General features: G+C 48.3%; 3 protein-coding genes across 5 annotated transcripts in view; 2 read left to right on the forward strand and 1 right to left on the reverse strand.

The window, feature by feature from the left end:
- The first annotated feature begins 452 nt into the window (after positions 1–452).
- Positions 453–9779, forward strand: LOC135828958 (protein SPMIP2-like). Its single transcript, XM_065341393.1, has 6 exons — positions 453–944; positions 4829–4941; positions 5890–6000; positions 6984–7080; positions 7753–7807; positions 9058–9779. The coding sequence occupies exons 1-6, from the start codon at positions 860–862 to the stop codon at positions 9155–9157; spliced, it is 561 nt and encodes a 186-aa protein (XP_065197465.1). The 5' UTR covers positions 453–859; the 3' UTR covers positions 9158–9779.
- A 1347-nt stretch (positions 9780–11126) lies between these two features.
- Positions 11127–22734, reverse strand: LOC135828955 (lysophospholipase D GDPD1-like). 3 transcript variants are annotated; one of them, XM_065341389.1, is made up of 12 exons: positions 22672–22734; positions 22356–22563; positions 20848–21009; positions 19399–19505; positions 17655–17729; positions 16968–17010; positions 16225–16352; positions 15123–15212; positions 14321–14454; positions 13708–13764; positions 13356–13407; positions 11127–12612 (listed from the first exon to the last, which is right to left on the reverse strand). In XM_065341389.1, the coding sequence occupies exons 1-12, from the start codon at positions 22681–22683 to the stop codon at positions 12418–12420; spliced, it is 1263 nt and encodes a 420-aa protein (XP_065197461.1). In that variant the 5' UTR covers positions 22684–22734; the 3' UTR covers positions 11127–12417. The 3 variants fall into 3 exon arrangements, with proteins under 3 accessions (XP_065197461.1, XP_065197459.1, XP_065197462.1); XM_065341387.1 differs by having other exon boundaries at positions 20848–21012; XM_065341390.1 differs by lacking the exon at positions 11127–12612 and adding an exon at positions 12864–12902 and having other exon boundaries at positions 20848–21012.
- A 246-nt stretch (positions 22735–22980) lies between these two features.
- LOC135828953 (leukotriene A-4 hydrolase-like) overlaps positions 22981–23412 on the forward strand; it is a 25265-nt gene continuing 24833 nt past the window's right edge. The window contains exon 1 of the mRNA XM_065341385.1: positions 22981–23392. Coding sequence (XP_065197457.1) covers positions 23054–23392 — 339 coding nt within the window. The 5' untranslated portion in view covers positions 22981–23053. The remainder of the gene's footprint in view (positions 23393–23412) is intronic.

A 23412-nucleotide genomic window follows, 5' to 3' on the forward strand; every position in this document is an offset into this window, starting at 1 on the left:
TTTCATCCTCATGAGTGATGACAGCTCTCGAATAACAACACTTTTGTAATGAATGATCGAGGGCCGAAAGCAGAGTACGTATTGCACTTCGAAGGAACTGATTCAGTGATAGTGCTGATGGTGTCACCATGTTGTCACGGAACCATCCAGGGATATTTACCCGTTGCCCCGGTTATGTCACCATGACAGCCTGTCAGAGACGCATTATTCAAACGCTGCGGCTGGCTCAGACTCAGAGTCTGTATAGTACTAGTAGTACTTCTCTCGACTGAGGCTGTGTTCGGTGTTGGACTGACACCGATCGAGCGTTCATATGGTTCACGTGCGCGTGGACGTGAAGGTTTCTCTTTACCTGTAAACATTACAATCAGTCATGTGCCCTGACAGTGTGTACTCGCACTCGCTAGGTCGGTTCGTTGTCGAATGACTAGTTGCGGCGTGCTTTTAGCAGTTTCGGAAAATAATTATTGTGATTTGCAATTTCAATTTGAGAGCAACACCTATTCTCACTGGGGATCAGTTTTGCCATTCAACTCGCCTGTGAGCCATGCAAACCAGAACCGTGCAAAGTTGAAACCCGTGTCACAAGTCAAAGTCGCCACCTTTCCGTGCCGATTGGCAAACCGATAGACGTGCCTTGGAGGAGAACATAGGGCAAGGCGTTGTATTCCAAGATAGCTGCAAACGAGAGTCAGTTAGAGGAGAAAAGGACAATAAATCCGGTTGCTCTCAAGCCACACGTGAGCGGTCCAAAGAAGCTGAGTGACGATACGTTCAATTGGAGAGGTAATCAGCCCACACGTTCAGAGTGGGCGGAGGTGCAGGCTGGAGGTAGTAGTGGTACGCCTCACGAATCATCATGTCTTGTTCGACCGTCGTGGAGCTAGACACGGACATACCCACTGACCGTGGCACGCTGGGCAAAGGACGCATGATCTTCACCGGTAAGTAGATCTGGCTGCAACGCTTTCAGCAGCATCAGCTGAATGCCATTCATAGAAGGCGCACCCCCACCCTTTGAATTATTATTCGGTACGCGGCAAAGTGATATCATGTGTATCAGTGTCTGCTCCAGCGCCGGGTCAGCGACCCAGTTGGGGGGGGGGGGGGGGGTACATGGACCAGTTTGGAAAAAGAACACCGGGTCACCTATGACCTGGTCCGGAATACAATATACATCAGGGAGTCGTAAAATATTTACTTTTGGTCCCTGATGTACGTGCAGTAGCCGCACTTGAACGAACCCGGTTGCAAGAGTTGTGCCAGGTACACGTGTACCCGGATAGTTTGAAATCCTAGAGCAGACCCTAGTGCACTTGAACATACCCGGCTCTGACCCGGTTGCAATGATTGTGCCAGGTGCACGTGTACCCGGTTGTTTTCGCCCCCCCCCCCCCCCCCCCCCCGGAGGTGTATGTATTCATTGTGGAAACTATCCTAAGGTGATTGTGAAATCCACTGGGCACACCTAACAACAGAGGCTATCCTATTACATTATCAGCTGAGATGCGTTGGCAAAGTCACTGCAGAGCAATTTTTTTTTTAATTGACGGGTTCGCGTACCGGGCAGGTCAAGAACAAGGAGTCGTACAACTCCCTGGTCAAGAACCATCTTTCCGCTTCCGTGGGACGCCACCACCCCATGATCAGGCGTCAGATGCGGCTCCCAAACGGTGGGGGAGGATAGATCAGATCCACCAACCAGAGGCCAAAGGCCTAAATCCCATTTGCCACGTCCATGTTTCACTCATGCCAGGCCACGAGTTCCCAATTAACTATGAGTCGCAGCGCGGTTGGAAAAAATCCTTCCGCTTCCAAGCAGGACTTGAACCTGGTACCTCTCGTTTCTCAAAAATGGTCTTAGACCAACCCACTGTGCCTAGAGCAATGCACTAGCTAAATCGAATCCGCCGACCCATACTGAATACATGGCACCGAGAGTACATAACCTCAAGACTGTGCAACTGACCGAGGCTGCACAACATCTATGCTGTGCTGTGACGGCAGAACTTCACATCACGTGACATGGTTCAAAAGGTTACACTGGCAAACAGTAAGTACAACGTGACCACAAGAGAGTTGAGCCCAAGGCGACATTGAGTAAACCCTGTATCTATCATGCGCAGGGTGAAAACGATTTGTACGAGTGTGCCAAGTGAGGAGAGGTTCTGTCGTCACAGACCCCATAGATGGAGTTGCACACTCTCAGGGATCATGCACAACGGATCTACAAGTTCAAGAAAACACTTAAAGGGGAAGTTAAGGCAAAAATTAAAATTTCACCAGTTGTAGTCTTCGGGGTGCTGAGTCGAATGGTCTTGGTCCGAGAAAGCTGAGACGCTCCCTTCCTACTTGAATCCCAATCGAACTCGCGCACTTCCACCGAAACTGGGTGACTGCGCCCTACTAGATGGGGATTTGTATGCAAAATGTCACTAAAAGCGCCATTTCGTTCTTATAAAAGCACGGATGACCGCGATTGGCCCATATGTTGTAGTCTTTTGGACGCTGCGTCGACTGGTTTTGGTCCGAAAAGGCTGCGATGCAGCGTTCCTCCTTTATTCCCAATCGAACATGGTTGAACAAGCGGTCACGTGCTCCTGGGTGCCCAAATCACCTGGTCACCACGCCAGCAGGCGACAACTTTCACACCAAGGTTCAACTCGAGTGACAGGAGTGCACCCAAAAAAGGTCAAACAGGCTAGTAAGTTGTACTCCCGCAGGCACGGTGACCAGGTGACTGGTGTACGCAGGAGCACGTGACCACTTGTTCAACCATGTTCGATTGGGAATAAAGGAGGAACGCTGCATCGCAGCCTTTTCGGACCAAAACCAGTCGACGCAGCGTCCAAAAGACTACAACATATGGGCCAATCGCGGTCATCCGTGCTTTTATAAGAACGAAATGGCGCTTTTAGTGACATTTTGCATACAAATCCCCATCTAGTAGGGCGCAGTCACCCAGTTTCGGTGGAAGTGCGCGAGTTCGATTGGGATTCAAGTAGGAAGGGAGCGTCTCAGCTTCCTCGGACCACGACCATTCGACTCAGCACCCCGAAGACTACAACTGGTGAAATTTTAATTTTTGCCTTAACTTCCCCTTTAAGTAAACACTGAACATGCGTCACAAAAAGGTGAACTTCGATTTCAAGAGTTCCATCTCAATCCAAGCACATGGACAAAGTGGCAGCCAAGATGGCTCAGAAAATCGGGGCACTCTGGCGCGCACGCCGCTGCCTCAGTGAAGCTGCAAGGGCACGGTACGTGACCTCCGTAGTACTGCCAGACGCCCTATACGCCTCGCCCTCTTTCAGTGGCTCACTGTCGAGTGCTGAGACCAGGAGGCTGCAGGTTTTGCTGAATCGAGCAGTCCGCACTGTCTACGGTGTGCCCACGCGACACTCAGCTGAACCTTTGCTGACCCGGCTGGGAGTTTTCCAGGTGTCAGAGCACTTCCACCAGAACACCTTAGCTCTTGTGTGGAAGAGCCTACACGGTGAGACATCGCAGTCCGTCACAGAACTAATGACTCCACAAATGACCAGAGAAACCCGCCTTCAGCAGCGGGACGAACTCAGTCTTCCAGTTGCAAGAACAAACGCTGGCAAGTCGAGGTACGCCTTCAATGCTACAGGTAAATGGAACAGATCACCTGGAGACGTCCGCTCCAGCACAACTCTGGAGACCTTCAAAGCTGCAGCAGTACCCTACGCAATTGCTCGTTGACTACATGCAACAGTAGCAAATGCCATGTTTGACAATGGATCCGATTTCCAGCTGACTATCATTTCCGGTGCATACACACTTTTTTCTTTCCTTTTTCTCTCTCTCTCTCTCTCTCTCTCTCTCATTTTTCTTCCCTCTTAAGATCTTCGCTACCTTGTCATTGGGAAGAAATTCCCGTTTGGATTTTGCGAAGTAAAACAAAGGTAAAAAAATCCCTGGACTTTCGCAGGACATCCCTGGACTTTCGCAGCACATCCCTGGACGCTGGGACAAACACCCTATTCCCTGGACTGTTCCGGGAAACCCTGGACGGTTGGCATGTATGTGTACGGTAGCACCTGTAACTAAAGACCACCGTGACTAGCAATCAGCCTGCTACCACAGTAAAACCTGTAACTAAAGACCACCGTGACTAGCGACCAGCCTGGTACTACAGTAAAACCTGTAACTAAAGACCACCGCGACTAGCGACCAGCCTGGTACTACAGTAAAACCTGTAACTAAAGACCACCGTGATTAGCGACCAGCCTGGTACTGCAGACCACTTCAACAGGCACGGATGGTCTCACATTCATTATTATTATAATGTTGTGCAGTGCAAACCTCCAACTAAGGACCACCTGCCACTAAAGACCGCTTTCTCTGGCCCCGAGGGGTGATGATCAGTGACATCATTGTGTTACTGTACTCGTAATAGTACCCATAAGCGGAGACTCCCTCGATTTAGGCTAGGGCCTGTGGAGAATCCATAAATACAAATACAAAGCAGTTCCGTTGACTTTGACTACTTTGTGTTTGTGTCCATGGTTATCTTCACGACCTGAAATGATGCTACCCACACTACCTCCCACACCAGAGGCCAAGCATCCAGTAGTCTCTTTCTCCCCCCAGTCATCTCCCGGCCAGGCCTTTGCAGTCTCTCATTTCTTGGTGCTGACCGCTTTAATGCACTACCCGCTATCATTCGATCCCAGCCTACTTTGCCTGCTTTTCGCGCTAGCTGCTCACAATTTCTCCTTGGGCAACCTGTAAGAAGGCCATAGGCCTGTTGGGTATACCCAAGTAAAATAATAAATACTACTACTACATGGTTTGTGCGCAGGTCCACAGGGTACTCGAGATCATCGCATGACCCTACTGGACGGTACACACACCGGAGAAGGGTTTGAAACACCGGAGAAGACGTCAGACCTCAACTACTTGCTACGTGCGTCGGTAAGAACGAGTGCATTGCGAATCATATCAGCACATCTCCTCTCCCCTAACCTATCCTTGTCCTGTTGACCGGTGTCACTTCTCTTTTCCTCTTTCCCTGATTGTGAGTAGGGCGCTGTGTTTGCTAGTAAAAAAAATCGTAAAAATCTTGATTCTACAAGTTGTTATACGTGAGAAGGAGGAGAGTTTCACACATCAGGATTCCAGCCAAAGGGGAGTAGGGGAGTGAGGGGGGCGGGGGAGGGGGCAGCCCCTACCCCCCCCCCCCCCTTATCTTACTCTCATCGAGCACCCTGTTGTTCAAAAGAGGCGAGCCATACTAATTATTGTCGGGTTGCGTGTTTTTTCATGCTATTGGAAGAAAATGCAGTCAACAGTCAGTAGCAGAGGGGTCATAAAGGCACGCCTTGTCTGGGGTGAAGTCGGGGATTCGCTCCCGTACATTGCAATTTTTACGGCAAGACATTTTTGGAAAACGGGAAAGTCGGTTGCGGGATAACTGTTTCCCCGTAACCCATTTTTCCAGTGCTGCTCTGTAACTGTCCTTGACACCGAGTGTTCACGTGCGCGTGCACTTCGCATAACAATGCTATGTACATGCATGTAGCGGCGACTGTCACGGATATTCTTTCCTCCAAAACAGCATCCGGCGTCGAGGATGCGGCATAATAACGAAGTCTGGCGCACACCTGCAAGTTCATACTGCCCACTTGGTACAATATTGTAGGCATGTAGCCCTGCCGTTGGAGGTGGTCCGGCCGTGGGGTGGTGGGGGGATGTCCCCGGGGGAAATTTTTGAAATTAGGGTGCGAAATCCTGCATTCTGGGCACTTCTAGGCGAAAAAGTGGTCCGGCCAAAGCTGGACCGGCCGGATCGGCTGCTACGCCCCTGTGTTGTCTCAGCCTACGTGTACCGGTGTACCTGTCACGCGTTGTCTTTGTTATCAGGAGGATCACATACCTAGCCGCAAGAGCCAGTCCGTGCCGTTCGGTTCCATCGGATGGGGAATTCCCAAGAAGCAGGACTTCAGCGTCATGGACTCAGGACATCAGATCAAGGTACCACATTCATGCGTTCTGGGGGCGTCGGAACCGGTGCGCCAGGTGCGGCCAAAGCTGCACCAATAATTTTATCGTCTGTTTTTGGAGCATTTAAATATGGGCCATTTGGGCCCAAAATTCCAAAATTCCCGCGGGAGGGCCCTTTCATGGCCGCTCTAATGTTGAATACCTTCCGAGGCTCCTGGCGTTGGTTGGTGTATTTTTATTTGCACAATAAACGGGAACTAGACCCAATGATATAAAGTCGAATGGACAAGCCACATTTCGACAAGAAAAGGAATTAATTTGTTGAGGCTGCAGATTATTACGAAAGGAGAAATGCATCTGACAGAGGAGTCAAGCGAATAACGGGGGTGGCAGGGTGGGTAAGGAAAGCGATGGAGTTGTTCATGAATGATGCTGAGCTGCTCTGCAAACAAGTGAGGCGTCCCACTGTTCGAACGTTGCGCAATGTTTGCGCAATGAGAGGAACTTGGCAGAGCTTACACACACAGATAGTAGAGAGGTTGTGCAATTCGAATTTCGGAAATTTGTTTCCCACTACTGAGCTTGAGAGTCGGCGCAGCATTCAAATGTTGTGGAGAGTCTAACAGAGAGGCAGTCGGGTCAAACGTAAAATCATGGGCCCGATTTGAAGTATGACTGGTAAAATTGGATACATAAAACGTGTTATATTATGGGTATTCGCAAACGTTTTTCGTCTCTGAAACGAATATCGTTCATTTCGTACTCGGGGGGGGGGGGGGGGGGGGGGGCTCCCTCCCTCCGAAACGAACGCAGTTTGCTATCCTCAGTATGCTGGACGACAAAATCGCATGAATATACATGTACTTATGTATAGTATCGTTCGACTTGTGATTTTGTCTCCCCCCCCCCCCCCCCCCCCAGGAATGATGTTCGTTTCAGGGACGACAAAAAACTTTCGCAACGACCCCCTAATACTATGTTGTGTTCACTGCTGTCCCTGTGTGCGGCTCCAGATTGGCGAGGCAGGACCTTTTCGCCAGCGCAACGAGGATCGGTATACTCATCGTCTTCAGGAGCCGTACTATCCGACGCATGCACCCGATTCGGACAGTGAGTTTCATGAGTAGTATCATTATATAATTCGTAAATTTTACGAAATAGTGGTAGCGACTTTAGAGATGATTTGTTAGGGAAAGCGTGAGTTCCAGTGTGGGGAGCAAACCCTTTCCTATTTATTAGGAAATGGGGTTTATCAACTGACGACGGCTCTATTCTCTCTATAGTACAATGCACCCCTTCCCTTGCACACTGGGTAGACATGCGGAGTATTACATGAATTTGTACACGTGCACTGTACATGATGTCATCTGCGACTTCGGGTTTTTCGGGTACTATTCTGTACCCGACTTCCCGAGGTCCTCACGGGTAGCACAGGTACCCGATTACCTGTGCATACCACTACCTATTTAGTATCCCTAGAACGATATAAAATATCACCTTTGCCGCCACCACCACCACGTGATTAATTGGCAGCAATGGAGCCTCCGCATTTTGAAAGTTTTCCGAACAGTGTACCTGGTAATCGGCTAATTCGTATTTCCTACTCAGGCCCGCGAGAACCGGTGTGCTTAGTCGGGTCATTACCAAATCAACTTTTGGCCACCAACATGAGTTTACTGCTGTGAAGGGCTTGTGTGCCCGCCGGATCCTGCACAAAGTATGAAAGGCCGCATTACTGTCTGACCAAATCGAAAAAATGTGTGTTGCTGAATGCTTGTGTAGGGTCAACTTCTCGACAATCAAGTCGGCCGAGCAAGAATTCTGCTCGTCCAGTCAGGTAAGAACGTTGAAGCGAACATTTATAATCACACTCACGTACACGTGCACACACACACGTGCACACACTCACATGCAAACACACACATGCGCACAAGCACACATACATACACACACACACACACACATGACCACGTGCACACACACACACACACACACACACACACACACACACACACACACACAGGAAAACATGAATGTACTGTATGCGTGCATTCGTGTGTGTATGTGTACTACACATACACACACGAATGCACGCATGCGGACACACACATACACACACGCACGCACATACACACACACACACACACACACACACACATGCACACAGGAAAATATTCACATGCATACACTTACACATAACCAAACTCACGCACTAAACCACATATCAACTCGCACACATAATAAAATATTATAGGCAGCCCCTATTTGAGCACTTTTTCAGCAGTACGAGAATGCACCTAGTGTAGTTTGAGCAGTGGAAGGCAGCTACCGTGTACCAGTAGGGGATCTAATGCTAACAATCGTAACCATAAAGTTATATGCCATGTCAATTACAATACAGTCGACCTACCCTTATAACGATATTTGCGTCAAACCAAGAAATATTGTTATAAGGGTAATATTGTTATAAGGGTAACTGGTTCATTTCATACACATACGTCATAATGCATGGATTTTGTTCATTTTTTACACTCTTTATAGCATAAAACTGACGTACATACCCATTGTGTACACAGCAATTACTACTAGCAAGGTGCCCACTGGTGCCCCCGTTGCATTTCGTCATGTCCCAGCGACGTATCAAGTGAAGCTTGCCCTCCCTGGATAGTGGGCTCTACATATCCCCTGCTAGATATTGTTATAAAATGGAAAATGTCGACTGGTCAGCCCATGTTATATCGTTATAGGGGTAATATCGTTATAGCAATATTGTTATAGAGGTAAGGCATTGTCTACACAAGTCAATGGAGTGATTTGGTTTAGCAGAAAATTATCGTTATAAGGGTAATATCGTTATAGAGGTTATCGTTATAAGGGCAGGTTGACTGTATCAGTATCACCTTCAGACGAGCCATTGATAGGCGAAACAGCTGTCAGAAGTAAATGTTTTACTTTTCATAGTTTGAAATTATTGTTGTGAATAATAGCTACCGATGGTAGCAATGGTCGGCTTTAGAGTGCATGGAGGAGGAGAGTTATTTCGTTTAATTATTCGTAATCCTGATGTGTTTTGGCTTCTTTCTGCAGCGGTGCATCTCATGAAAGCCGTCCACAGTCGTCCAAGAACAGCTCTCGCGCACCCAGCACAATTAACTTGAGTGCAGGCGACTCGGGACCAACCTATTGATCTCAAGTAATGCATGTAGTGGAGGTGAACGATTTTAAGAAGTTGATGGATACAGTAGGTAGGCACCAAGAGTACGCCAGTCGCTGTGAGGTGAGATGGCAGCTCCTGACTGGAAACGTGGCGACTACCTGAATTGAAAGCATCGATGCAGAAGTGCGCTGCTGCCATGAGACTTGATACGCCGTCATCTCAGGAATGCGTGCCGTGGTGGTTAAACTTGCCTGATGAGAGCATCCAGCGGTGGTGGATATTGGATACGCTGCTATTCTCGGATTTATGGATAAGATGCAAATAGGCGAGTGGTGCAGCACCTGGTGAATTGCGCAGTGAGCGGGATGAATGTCCGGTGCTGCATTTTCGCCAGATTAAATTTAGTTCAGCTCCTTTATAGAAAGTTTCCCACTTATTTTCTTACTACTCATCCTAGTTTTTCTAAGATCACTGTCAATGTATTGCATGGTGAAGCTTTGAGGGTCACTCGACCCACCTTGCACGCTGCTGCTGATGATCTGGATTCATTCAACTATGTAAATACTAATTAATTGATTGAGAAATGAGTTCGAGTTTGCAGAGTGAATGTGAAGAGAGCGAGTCTGCTCTGAAACCTTTTTTTTCCTAATTTTAGTAGCTAGCCATAGTAGCGAGTGAGCAGCTTTCTATGCCGCAAACGCCAGAGTAATTTTATTCTTCATTCCAGCAGGGCATGCCATGGGGCGGACATGCAGTAACTAAAGTCATATTAGGTGCGTAGCACCGCTGTTGGAGGTGGTGTGGCCGGAGGGGGTCCGGGGGTGTCCCCCAATGAAATTTGGGTTCAAAATCCTGCATTCTGGGCACTTTTGGCCGTGGTCGGGCGAGAAAGTGGTCCTGCCAAAGTCGGACCAGCTGCTACACCCCTGCTCATGTATTTCATGATTGAGTCTAAACCTATGATGTCATTATGCTAATGAACTCGGCTATTCTTGGTATGGAATGACCGATTCTTGCCCCATAAATTGGGCCACAATCCATTCACATGCACAAGGCAAGAGTAACTGTTGACTGTGAGATATGCGCCTGGATAGTGTGTTCACATGCTTGAACGTATTTTGATAAGCACATACACACCAAATGCACGTGTGTCCACGCGCATACACGCACACGACCTAAATATTTGTGGATAGCAGTCAAATGCCGTCTCATGCGAGCTAGGGATCGAAGCTTCAGAAGTTAGTTGGTTGAGCAATGAGGTTCGAATAAACCCAATCCACCACGGGTCTCGGCAGCCAGCCATTCTGTACCCTTTTTTTCTTTCTTTTTTGACTTTGTTTTATTTCGCATATCCAAACGGGAATTTCTTCTCAGCAACAAGGCAGCGAAGAGGGAAGAAAGAAGAGAGACCTAATTGGAACCCCCCCCCCCCCAAATGACCATAATTATACACATTTACAAACATGCTCACACATACACGCTCACACATACACACACACATACACACTCACACAAACACACTCACACATACACAAACACGCTCACACATACCGTAGTTCCGCGCATATATGGGCTAATATACGAAATAATGCATTTTCCGGGGAAAAAAATCAGTAATGATGGTTCGTTTTTTTAGCGCTGGGCCTATATTCGAATTTTGAAGGCAGCTGGCACGCGAAAAAGTACAAGTCCGTGCGCGGTTGTCCGCCTACCGTAGGTACCGGTACTGGCAATGTAGTCTGCACTGACATGCTGTACTATCGGTTCCGTAACATTGTTTGGGTCCGTTTATTAGCCGATGGGCCTATAAACGGAGGTGGGCTTATATCCGGATATAGGCCCGTGGGCTTATATGCGCGGAACTACGGTACACATACACGCTCACACATACACAAACACGCTCACACGAGCCTGCCGGGTTGTTGACCAGCAGTGCTACCACACGGTGTGTTCAAGCACACACGGACAGTAGCCGCAGCAGGAGAACTCCGTTGCCGTGCAGCGTATACAAAACAAGTTCAGTCGAACCAGGTAAAAGATAGGATGTGGACATGAGGAAGACAATAGTGAAAACTGACCACAATAATAGGCAGCTATTGAACAGTGATCGAGGGGTCGATGCAGGCAATTTCCGAGTGTGGAAATCCTCCAATAACTAAATGACTGTATACAGCTTTGTACTGTACACATGGAACATGCACTGCATCTATAATTATACAGGTTGCGACTAATTCTTAAAGTCGACAAGCCATCGGAAGTTGATTAGAACCAAATGTTCAGCCGAGCCAGACATGCATAATTCGGCGAGCAAAGGCAAGCCAGAATAATGATGATAGTGACGGCACAGCTAAGAGGATTACGGGATCTACACTGGCGACATAGGACATGTTTGAACGGAGTGGCATCATATACACCGGCTTGCTACTCTATACGAAGTATATTGCATGTATCAGATGATGGTATGATGATGATGATGATGATGTCATCCACACAGCATGCATGGTGATCATGTCATCTATATAGCATTATCATTTCCTGATGTCATCCGGATAGCATCTGATAAAAGCGAAATTCCTTGCAATGCAGCGCGGAAAACATACAAGGCAGAATTAATTGCAAGACTGGGTTGGAGTGCAACAATATGTAGATACTCACTGGTGTAAAAGACTGGAGCCGCAATGAAAAATGACCCTTTCAAATTCAAGAGCAGCGTGGGACAAGAATGGGTCCTTGGTTCTTGACTGTGTGACCGGGTTCCACGCTATTCACAATCACACTCTGCTGAACATGCGCAGAGTCTAAAAGAAGAGCCATGATCATATTGACACAGTTCATAGGATACGCTCGTCATTCTGGATACACCCACAATCCGAGCTGCGCTGCTACAATGACTCTGCTCGAGACCCGGTATCCGAGAGTCATCGAAATGGACATGCAAAGGCACCTAATGACAAGGTAGCTTCGTAATTCAAAGATCCGAGCGCGTCCTCACGAGACTCTCCTTCTCCCAAGCCACCTTGTGACTAAAAATATATATAAAATAAAATAAAATTCACGGTTCGCGTGCGACTCGGCTGGAGGCCTAGTTTTCCGCATCCGCAGCAACGCCACCACCCTCTAGGATCAAGTCACTAGTGACGAAGTAGTTTCATTACTTGATCAGAGCGTGTCGCGACGAGACTCTCCTTCTCCCAAGGCGCCCAATCACCTGGTTTCATTTCTCAAAGATCAGAGCGCGTCCCGACGAGACTCTCCTTGTCCCGATGCGCCCAATCACCTAGTTTCATTACTCAAAGATCAGAGCGTGTCCCGACGAGACTCTCCTTCTCCCCAGGCTCACCGACAGCCTGTTTCCTGGTGGTGTACTGCGGGTTGGCGTCCAGGAACTGCCTCAGCTTGGTCGGGTAATCGGTGTGCACGCCAGTGACGCCGAGATCGTACACCTTGCGCCAGCTATCCTCGTCGTTCACCACAAACACGTACGTCTGCAAGCCGGGGTACACAAGACACACAGAGGGGAAATCCCCACAGCTTAGATACAAGTCATAGCTCAAACACGTACGTCTGTCTGTAAGCCGGGATACACAAGACACACAGAGGGGGAATTCCCACAGCTTAGATCACCACAAACACGTCCGTCTGCAAGCCGGTACACACAACACAGAGGGGAAATTCCCCACAGCTTAGATCACCACAAACACGTCCGTCTGCAAGCCGGTACACACAACACAGAGGGGAAATTCCCCACAGCTTAGATCACCACAAACACGTACGTCTGTAGACGGGTACACACAACACAGAGGGGGAATTCCCCACAGCGTACATAACAATCATAGCTTGACAATACAGCGAGACCTCAGTATAAAGTGCACTTTACAAAGAGAAGGGGAATCTCGTAAGTGCAGTGCATGGTCGAGCTGGCCACTCAAAACCAACCGATCGTATAGCAAAGTCGCCATTGGCTTACCGTCCGGACAGGTGATGACTAGCTACTGGTCACGCTATACTTGCACAGCGTGATTTCAGAAAACTGAGAAAGTTGTGAAACCACGCCACACCCGAACAGGAGAGTTACGCAGTGCAAATCTCCCAAGACAGGCAGGCACGTATCCCCTCCAGGAAACCCTGACAAGAAAACTAAACTAGAAATGACACTACGCTATAGCACACTTTCAATCTCCCCTGCATCGAAAAGAAGATATAATTCTAAAAACTTAGCAATTCTCACCTCAATTCCTCGTTTCTGTAGATAGCCTATGACGAATCGATTCACCAGCAGCCTGCACACAGACAACAGAAGGGTGGATGCAATCATAACACTAAAGAGTTATTATTGGCGATGGTGCCCTCGTGAGAATAAAGAATTCAAGTCAAACAAGTGTCCTCTAGACACAAATGCATGGCCAAGTGAAAAAACAACAACATATCCCCCCCCCCCCACACACACACACATACACACACACACACACACACACACACACACACACACGCGCGCACACACATGTGTAACCAAGGATATGCGAGAAAGAAGAACGCTAAACGAATGATGCCGAAGAGAATGCATTTCATTCGTCACTCACGCCTGAGCCACAGTGACCAGAAGGCGGATATATCCGGGAAGCTGGTGGAAACGCGCTCTGCAGACGACAACATGAAAACACACACACACACACACACACACACACACACACACACACACACGCACACACACACACACACACACACACACACGCGCACAGCATTTAATTTTTCTAGATTTACACTGTATGCTGTGGTGACTTTCAGAAAGAAATCAGACGCCATCCATCTCGTATCATTTCACACGACTTTACAGGAGAGGCAGAGATGAGGGGTGCATTTAGTGGCCATTTACTCGTCTGACTTGCTACCCCAATGCGTCGGGAATTTTCAGTCTGGATCAATATTTCCTCGCATGCAATACACAGGAAACACCTGGCCTAGGACTGCTACCATCTACGCAACCCATGTGATCCTAAACTGGGGGATAACCAGCAGGAGGCAATCCGATCAAATTCAAAAGTCGTTATATTATACTTGCTAGCCGGCTGACAGCGATGTCATTATTCGACAGTGATGTCATAACTAGAACCCCCCATAAACTCCCCGCAAGCCACAGCCCCTGTACACCTAAGACTGCTCTATTCGCCACGGCCGCCCCTGAGTCATGCTTACCTCAGCTCGGGCGTGGAGTACGGGACTTCAAAGACGTGCTCCCGCAGTGGCATGAACGCCAGTGCGCCCGACCAGAAGTACAGACCCAGCTTCATGACACGACCGGCGGAGAAGTACACAGGAATGCTTGGGTCCTGCAAGAACAAACAAACAAATTCATGGTTCGCGTGACACTCAACTAGACTGAGCTTCCCGCATCCGTAGAAACACCACCACTCTATTATTTGGCTACTTGACCCTGCAACCTCCCACCCCCCCCCCTTTTTTCGATGCCAGTTTGCAACGCTAACGCCGAGACCTCTGGTCGGTCGAGTTGCTCCCTGTACATCGGCACGTCGTCCCTACATCTCCTGTGTCTTGTTTCGTGTTTGTCTCCACATGTCTCTATGTTCCCAGTAAAAAAATTTAAAAAAACCTCTGCCAAGATCAAAGGTGCGGAAAAAGCATCTGCACCTCCGAAAAGTCGATGCAGGTTATACTACGATGGTCCAAATAACAGTGATGAACAGGAGAGATGTCTGTAATTCGTGACAAATATAATCTGGGTGCGTCTTCTTCTTCCTAGGTGACGTGCTTGAGTGGGATTTATCCAAGAAAATACGGCACCTTTTGGTTTCGGTGCGTTTTATGTCCCCATGACGCCGAGACCTCAGGTCGGCTGAGGACAAAAAGCCTCACCATCATTATGCTCCTACTATGCAATTGTTTGTCCTTGCCTGTGAGCTGTGATCATTGTAAAAATAAAAAAATAAAAAACCTGAAGGTAGGCTGCATGAACAATTGAAAAGAAGTTGAATCTAACCTGTTTGTAACACATCTCCAGTACATCGTTCTTGCTTGAACCCCAGATAACACTCCGGGTGCGATTATACCGCTGCAGCATCTCCGCAGTCTGTGGATGCAGACAAATATGAGAATGTGTGTGTGTGAGAGAGAGAGAGAGAGAGAGAGAGAGAGAGAGAGAGAGAGAGAGAGAGAGAGAGAGAGAGAGAGAGAGAGAGAGAGAGAGAGAGAGAGAGAGAGAGAGAGAGAGAGAGAGAGAGAGAGAGAGAGAGAGAGAGAGAGAGAGAGAGAGAGAGAGAGAGAGAGAGAGAGAGATTCAGAAAGAATCTTGGAAAGATAACTCAATTGGCTATTGAAGCACATAACGGCTAACTGCCCCCGAAAACTCCAAACTCTGGGTGAACACGGAAAAGTTTCCACTCACGGGCTCACCACACCTCAGTAAGTGGGTGAGGACAAGGTGCAGGAAAAGGATTGATGGCATCAAGGTATCCATCTTGGGATCGAACTTCATCCCCCCCCCCCCCCCCCCCCCACACACACACATGCTTACACACATACGCTTACACACAAGGCCTGTGGAGAATGATTTAGGGGTGAAAGTTGGCACTGAGATCCCGAGTTCGAGTACTCTGATTTTCTCCGATCGAATATTCGAGTATTCTTGATATCCTAAAAATCACACACCAACCGCCTCAAAAATCACATGATACAACCCTGATTGAACAGATTGGCAGTTCTTTTCTCGGGTATATTGGTTGGTGGGTCATTTGGGCTCTCTCTACTCGTGTACAAATGTTCACCACATAGTCTGCACATCAATATCTGCTGACTGCTGCTCTGAAGCTGCAGACTTCTGTGGTAAATGCATGTACCATGTATGAGCGAGTACTCTGATTTATTCCGAGTACGATTATATTTGAAAAATCCAAACGAGTATTCGAATATTCGGTATAATTGTTTCACCCCTAGTCCGAGAATTCATAAAATAATACAAAATTAATACAATACAAAAAATACAATACATACACACACATGTACACACACACACACACACACACACACACACACACACACACACACACACACACACACACACACACACAGAAGCGAGCACAAACCTTCTCCACCAATTCCTGGCTGCCACTCTTCAGGTCGATATTTAGCACGGTGTTGGGAAACTCGTGCAGCAGGTCTTCAAACAGCGCTATCTTCGTGTCCTCGCACACACGTTCACAAACGCGCCCAGCTACAATACAGGACATACAGAAAACAGCACATAAACACACACCCATATCAGTTTGTTGTAACACATGTATTACTTGGAATGTTTGGGACGTAGATTTTTAAAAATTACGGTTTGCTATAGGCACAGAAGCGTAAGCTTTGAACTTCGCAAACTCGTGAAATTGAATGCGACCGTCGTGAGTTCCCTCTCGGAACGGACACAACAATATTTTTTGGAGACATGGGTCAAGGAATGGAGGCAATGGGCTTGGAACAGAGACGCAGATCTAGGAACAGAGTGATGAGTCTAGGAACGGAGTCATGGGTCTAGGAACAGTGTCACGGGTCTAGGAATGGAGTCAATGGGCTTGGAACGGAGTCATGAGTCTAGGAGCAGAGTCACGGGTCTAGGAATGGAGTCACCGAGCTAGAAACAGCCAATAAGCTGTGCCTACTCCCACTGTTGTGCGGCCCGCGAAATTACAAAGAAGACATCAGGTGCGCTAAACGTTTCTCACAACGTAGCACAGCCCACACACAGAGTATGTCTGATCTTTCCCCTGATCAGTATGCTATCGTTCTGTCACGTCCCGGAAATTTAGAAAGCGCCAGGTAGGAAGCAGCTTTTCGAACTCACGGTCAAAAGTGATTTCAAGGTATTGGTTTAATGGTGGCAGGTCCTAGCAATGGCACAGGAGAAAGGAAAAAAAGGACAAAGGAACAAAGAAACGTGTGTGAGTAGAGCAGTCAACGGGTAGTAGGGTACACGTGCTACCCGTGATTAGAGCCGGTATCCGGGTGACGGTTAGATCCAGAGAACCCGGTCGGGTAGTTGGAGTACCCTGTTTTCGTAACGGTGCGTGTAAGAAGCGCGGCTACGTGTGTACTGTACACGTTCTATGTGGCGCAAGTGCACACTCATTGTACAGACTATGTCAAAAATACCCGATAGGATATCTATGCTACCCGGATAGAAATACCCGGACTCGTTACCCGACCAAACCCTTACCCGTTGCAGCCCTATGTGTAAGTAAGGAGTAATGCAAGAAAGAAGGAGAGGAAGGCGCCAACAGGGGGGAGAGGTGCCCCCCCCCCCTTCATCAAGAACTTAGATGATGGACTACATGTAGTTGAAGCAAGTGGTGATACGTTCTGTCCAATACACCCACCCCCTTCCCGCGTATTACCACACACCTTCCCATCCGCGTACCCATACCCCCCCACCCCCACACACACACACGCACCCCCCCCCCCCCCCCACACACACACGCAAAGCACACAGACACACACACGCACACGCAAAACACAATCCTATTTCACGTACAGCATAATTCATCTCCTCCACAGTGCCTTCGTGACCAGTCGACCTCTTCAAGTCGCTATCATGACAGATAACAATCTAAACACATACAAGAGCAGAAAAGATTACGTTTACACATTCGCGCCACCATCAGCTATCCAATGATGTTGAGAAACACAAAAAGCTAAGGAAGTTTTGCTTGTGCCAGGACATCAGTAAGCAGACAAGATAACACAAAGAAAAACAACGCCGGGTGTGTGAAGAGACAAGGCAACATTTCCTGCGCCCATTCTTGTACCCAGACCATCTGGTAAAAGGAGAGCGATCGCTCTCGCGCGCCTTCGCTCTCCTTATTTTCTTTTAGGGCGCACTTTTCGTCGCGCGCCTTGAGAATTTCGAGCGCATCCGCATCACTATGAAGTTCTGAAAACACTCAATATTTCGTAACTCGGCTTTCCCTGAACGGAATCGAGTAATCGAAAGGACTATTCGCATTAGAAAGATCTCAGCTGTCGGCTCCAACAAATCGGAAGTCGATCCGAGGTCCAATAGTGGAGTTACGGCACTCGCAAAGTATTTTACGTACCGTTGCAAATTTTCACTTCCGCACTTGGGCGGCAATCATAGATTCATAGTATTTTTGCATAAAGCCTAGGATTTCCCTCTGTTGCGTGACAGTCCGGGCATGCATAGACCTGTGTGACGCCAGGCACAGGTCTTTAGCGGTCAGCTACAGAAGAAAGGAGCGCTCTACGATGAATACTATTACTACAAAAATACCATGGATCTTAGCGAATTGTCTCAATTTCCCATTGCGTGTGCCATTGTCCCTGATGAAGGGAAACTAAAGCTGTGGTCCGAACAGCTTTCATTTGTAGTGCGTACAGCGATTTTCCAGAACGAATTTGGCAGCTATTGGGTATTGAATCCGATTGGGGTATGGCAAGATATTGAAAAAAAAACTGTATTGTGTTCGCCTTGGATAGATAAGGCAAGCGACTTTTTTTGGGGGGCCCGGGGGGGGGGGGGGGGAGGGGGGGGGGGAACTGCTCTCCCATCACTCTCCTTGAGAGGATAGCGAGAGTGATTGTTCACTCTCCTGGATTTTTCTTACACAAAGGTCTGTGTACCTCTGCTACTATGCGCAGGGTTGATTAGTGGAGCTTGCACTTGTGAATAACGTAACGCTGCGTGTGAGTGCAGGGTCTTAAAACAAGAGTGAAATATCGTGCCCGTTCCGGAAGGGAACTCACGACGGCCGCCAACACCCGATAGACCCTTAGTGTAGTGTACACTGCAGTGTATAGTGAACAACTCCATGCCATGCAAGCGTCGCCTCCTTCTCAATCGGTGCAAAATTCAGCTCCGCCGGTGACAGCGAACGAGAGGCATATGAGACAATCACTATAGACTACGCTTAGTGCTTGGATTCCACCAAGCACAGCATACCAGTGCACACGCGGCGACTCAACTGTGCATAGACTGTACAGTGCCGGTCCGGCGGAACCGCTCCGTTTGATCAGGCCAGATGACAGGACCAACTCTTTGGCCAGCAGCGCATGTTTCTTGCAGAAGAGGTCGTGTACACCCACCGCCATATCATACACAAAGTATGAACGCCCACGGTATGGCCGGACCGATCAAAAACTGCTTCCACCGGTCCTGCTATAGTGCATGAAAGTAAGAACGGTCTAGGCTGCGAGCCTTACCCCCCCCCCCCCCTGCCACGTTCTTCGGCAACCACCAGTACTGTAGTCACTCTGCTTACCTGTTTGTCCTTGGTGAGGTGCAGGTCAAGCTCCAGTATGTCTGCCTTGGTGTCGAGCACGGCGTGACGAAACGCTCCCATCGTGTTCTCCAGGTACTCGCCGGCACCTGTAGCGTGAGCGCATTGGGCATGTCACAACAACACAGCACACACACAGTGGCCCAAGGGTTAGCAGATACTGCATAACACATTGATTTTGGTCTATTTTATTATTTTACTTAGCATGCATTGATTTTTTCTTTTTTCCAAAAACAACAAGTACCTCCAAAGCATACAAAAAGCCATTTTGGTGTAATTTTAATTTCGGTAATTCCGGTAGAGAAACCAGGCACCTAAATTTAGATTACACCTAAACAGGCACTAGAGTATGCACTGAAGGTGCAGGGAACGCTGGTCACCTAATTCTAAAGTACACAGACGCGTGCTCGGCGATGGGCACGGGGGCACGTGCACCCCCCAAAAATTTTCAATCTGATCCAAGGCAATTGTAATGTATGCAAATATGCTCAAAAATTCAAGAAAGGGTGCAAACAAATTGCAGAAAATTGCCGGGGGGGGGGGGGGCTCCCCTCGGCTCCCGTGCACCCCCCCCCCCCCTAGTTGGGGGGCCGAGCACGCCCCTGGTACACCTGAAACCTGACAGGTCCCTGATGCCGAAATTTTACTACACCTAAAACGACACGTTATACAGTAACGGGAATGATGAATATTATACAGTAAAGTCAGACCTTGCTTATCCGGTCCTCTTTTATCCGGATCCCTCGCCATCCAGAAGAAAATCGTTGGTTACCGATTTACAGCATACGTCACGCATACATACAGTATGTGTGTTCGATTATCCGGTTCCCTCGCCTATCCGGATATTTTTGTTGAAAACGGATGTGTGCGGTTATGCGAGGTCTGACTGTAACAGTTTTCGAATCACGTCCCCAAATCAAGTCAACATGACACATTGGACTGCTAGTACAACTCTTTGCGCAGTCACCATACGCCAACACTCCCGGTTACCATGCACCATATTCACCCACTATCAGCACACAACTCCCAGGGACAGGATCGCTTCAACACGAAAGAGAACGGGGCACTGGTAGCGTTCTGCAAACACTACATCTACAATGGCATTTCATAACAATACCTTACGGTCGGAAGGGGAGGGGGAGGGGGATTGCAAAAAGGATCAGATTGTATCTATAAAAATAAAAATCCATGGTTCGCATGAGACTCCTTGGCCAGAGGCATAGTTTTCCGCGTCTGTAGGAACGCCGCCACCCTCAAGGGCCAAGGCGCAGATACAGCTCCTACAGCGGTGGGAGGCGAGTACATGTAGATCAGACCCACCGCCAAAGTCTATGCTTGCGTAACAAAAAATTCTCTGTGACTGAGGCAAATTACGGAGAAAAAAGAAAGAAAGAAAAAGATGGGACAAACTTTATTAATTTACAGGCTCACCTCCGCGGTGCGCTATGAGATATCCGTCGAAAAGGTGTGGTACCTTGCGGTGCAGCAGGCATGGCCACATGTACAGCAGCACGCTGGTCAGCGCATACACGCCAATGGTGGATCCGATCGCCACGCCGACAATATCGCCCGTCGACAACGTCATCTTGTAGCCTGCTGAAGAGTGAACAACGAGAACAGAACGAATTGCAGAAGAGTGGAGGGGAGAGGGGTGGAGGGGGGAGAGGGACCAGACATGTTTCTGGTTTGAGCATCGCTGACCTCAGGCGATGGTCCCTGGTTCGAGTCTTGGTGGTGACAGTCAATTGTTTCTTCGGACTTTTCCCGTTTGCGACTTTCCCTCAAACCAATGAATGGTTTAACATCCAGAAACACAACTATTTCCAGAGGTATAGAGTAAAGAAAAGAGATTAGGACCTGCACACCTGAGGGTCAGTCAGGACAACACGATTGTCGTGTAATACTTACCTAGGGATGTCAACGAGTAGTAGGGCACCCGTGTTACCCGTAATTTGATCAGGTAGTAGGGTAGCAATTTGCTTCTGAGAACCCGATCGGGTAGTTGTAGTACGGTGTTTTTGCAACGGTGCATGTAAACAGCATGGATACGTGCTACTGTACACTTTCTATGTAGCGCAAGTGCACACTCACAGTACAAAACTGTCAACAAATACCCGATAGGGTGCCCGTGCTACCCGGATAAAATACCCAGACCCGTTACCCGACCAAACCCCTACCCGTTGCAGCCCTAGTAGTAGTAATACTACAGGTATACAATGTGCTGGTTTTGTAGTTAGTATGTCTAGCATGCAAAGTACAGTACTCTGGCATATCTGTGTTACGTTTGTTACAATTCGTTCTGACGAAGCTTCCCCACCACGTCTTACATGGAAGCATAGAATACTAGTACAGCTTTCCGAGTTGGGTGGTTGTGGCGTCGTGTCGTCGCATTGTGGTTAGACCGTACCGCCCAATGGCCTCACCGTTCCATCACCGTCACAAGCAAGCATTCCGTGGAGCCTCAGAATGTAGCGTGTGCTAAGGTTTGGGTGGCAAATCCGTTCCCCTATTGCATCATCGCGCACAACCATAGACTTCAAGTTCCTGGTTGGAAAGCTCATCGTTAGCGCTATTCGAGTTCAGGGTCATGCCATGGAATGCCTCAGTACTCCTTGACTATCATAGGTTCGTGCTAAATTTCCACACCTGACAGTACAACACACCCGGTATGTTTGGTGGATTCTAAAGCGTGCCCCAAAATTTTCCTATTTCCCCGTAAGCTCAGGGTTCAGAGTTCAGATTGCGTTAGCCATGACCCCTTTCCGAGTAGAGCTCCGGAAGGTGAACGTCCTGGCTCAGTGGTAGACCTGGAGAACACCAGGCGTTGCTCATTCCGTTCATTTGCCTCATACCCATGATAACATTTACACGGTGCTGCACGTGTGGGTTTTGAAATTTTCAGTTGGGCCCAGCAAACAGAAACACAAGGAATTACGTACCTTTGGCCTGGCGTGGAGATGCTGAGGTGCTGCGAAGTCTGACGTTCTCAACACTGAGCCTTCGACCACGGATGTCGTTGATCACTTGTTGGAGAATTTTCCGTGCAATCGAGGAGCTGCTACCGGTATTCCTGCCAGCTGCCTTCCGACTGGCTCGGCAAATCACCATCCACTGCCCACGAAAGGACCGCGTTACGGACTGAAGCCACTTGATGACAACGACAACAACAAAAGGGACACAACGTTATGAGTATGCTCCAAGAGAGACTGAAATATAAAGGGAGATGAAGTATGAAGCACGGGTGGTGGCCCTTACAAGCTTCGACATTTGTTACAACAAGTCCGTCCCGATCATTTTTTCTTTTTGATTTGGACTTCAAATCTAAAGAGTAAAGTCTGTCTTTGTACTCGCGCTGCTTCACTCGGAGGAAAGGTCTGGAAGGCAGCTGCCACGTGGATGCATGATTGCACATGCACACAGCCCAGAATCTTATGTCATCGCGATCTGAATGACACATCACACATATGTCATGCGCCCCATGTAAAAAGTTAGTTATAACTAATAATACTTATAGTTTGAAAAACAAACATTTCAAACATTTCGAGTGTCATTCAAAAGTCAGATCTAGGTTTTTGAAATGACAAACTACTTTTCTTGCCTCTGAAATTGTGTGGAGCAGGAGTCATTGTAGATCTTCATGTCGTCTGTTTTGAGCCGTGGAGGATTCTCAGTCCGACAGTGCTTGCGGATTTCTCCTGTCCGTTCGTTTCTGAACGCCCCATACCGCCACTTCTCTGCAAGGAGTGTAGTGTCAGTGGTGTACTCAGCCTCAGGCAGTCAAAAGAACCAGCTGCGCTGCCCCAGCTCGGCTCTTCGTGGCGCACACTCGCTCCATTCCCGACTCTCCAGCACGATGCTCTCTCAGGACCAAGAAGCACGTCTTCGTCAGACAGTTGACAAGACGTCGTTTGCAGATCCGACAACTGTTCGCTGCAACCATGTGCATTTGAAACTGGATGTGGACTTCGATGCGAAGGTATATCCATAGTCGTTTTG

The sequence above is a fragment of the Sycon ciliatum genome, chromosome 12 (genome assembly GCF_964019385.1).
Source record: "Sycon ciliatum chromosome 12, ocSycCili1.1, whole genome shotgun sequence".
NCBI classification, from domain to species: Eukaryota; Metazoa; Porifera; class Calcarea; order Leucosolenida; family Sycettidae; genus Sycon; species Sycon ciliatum.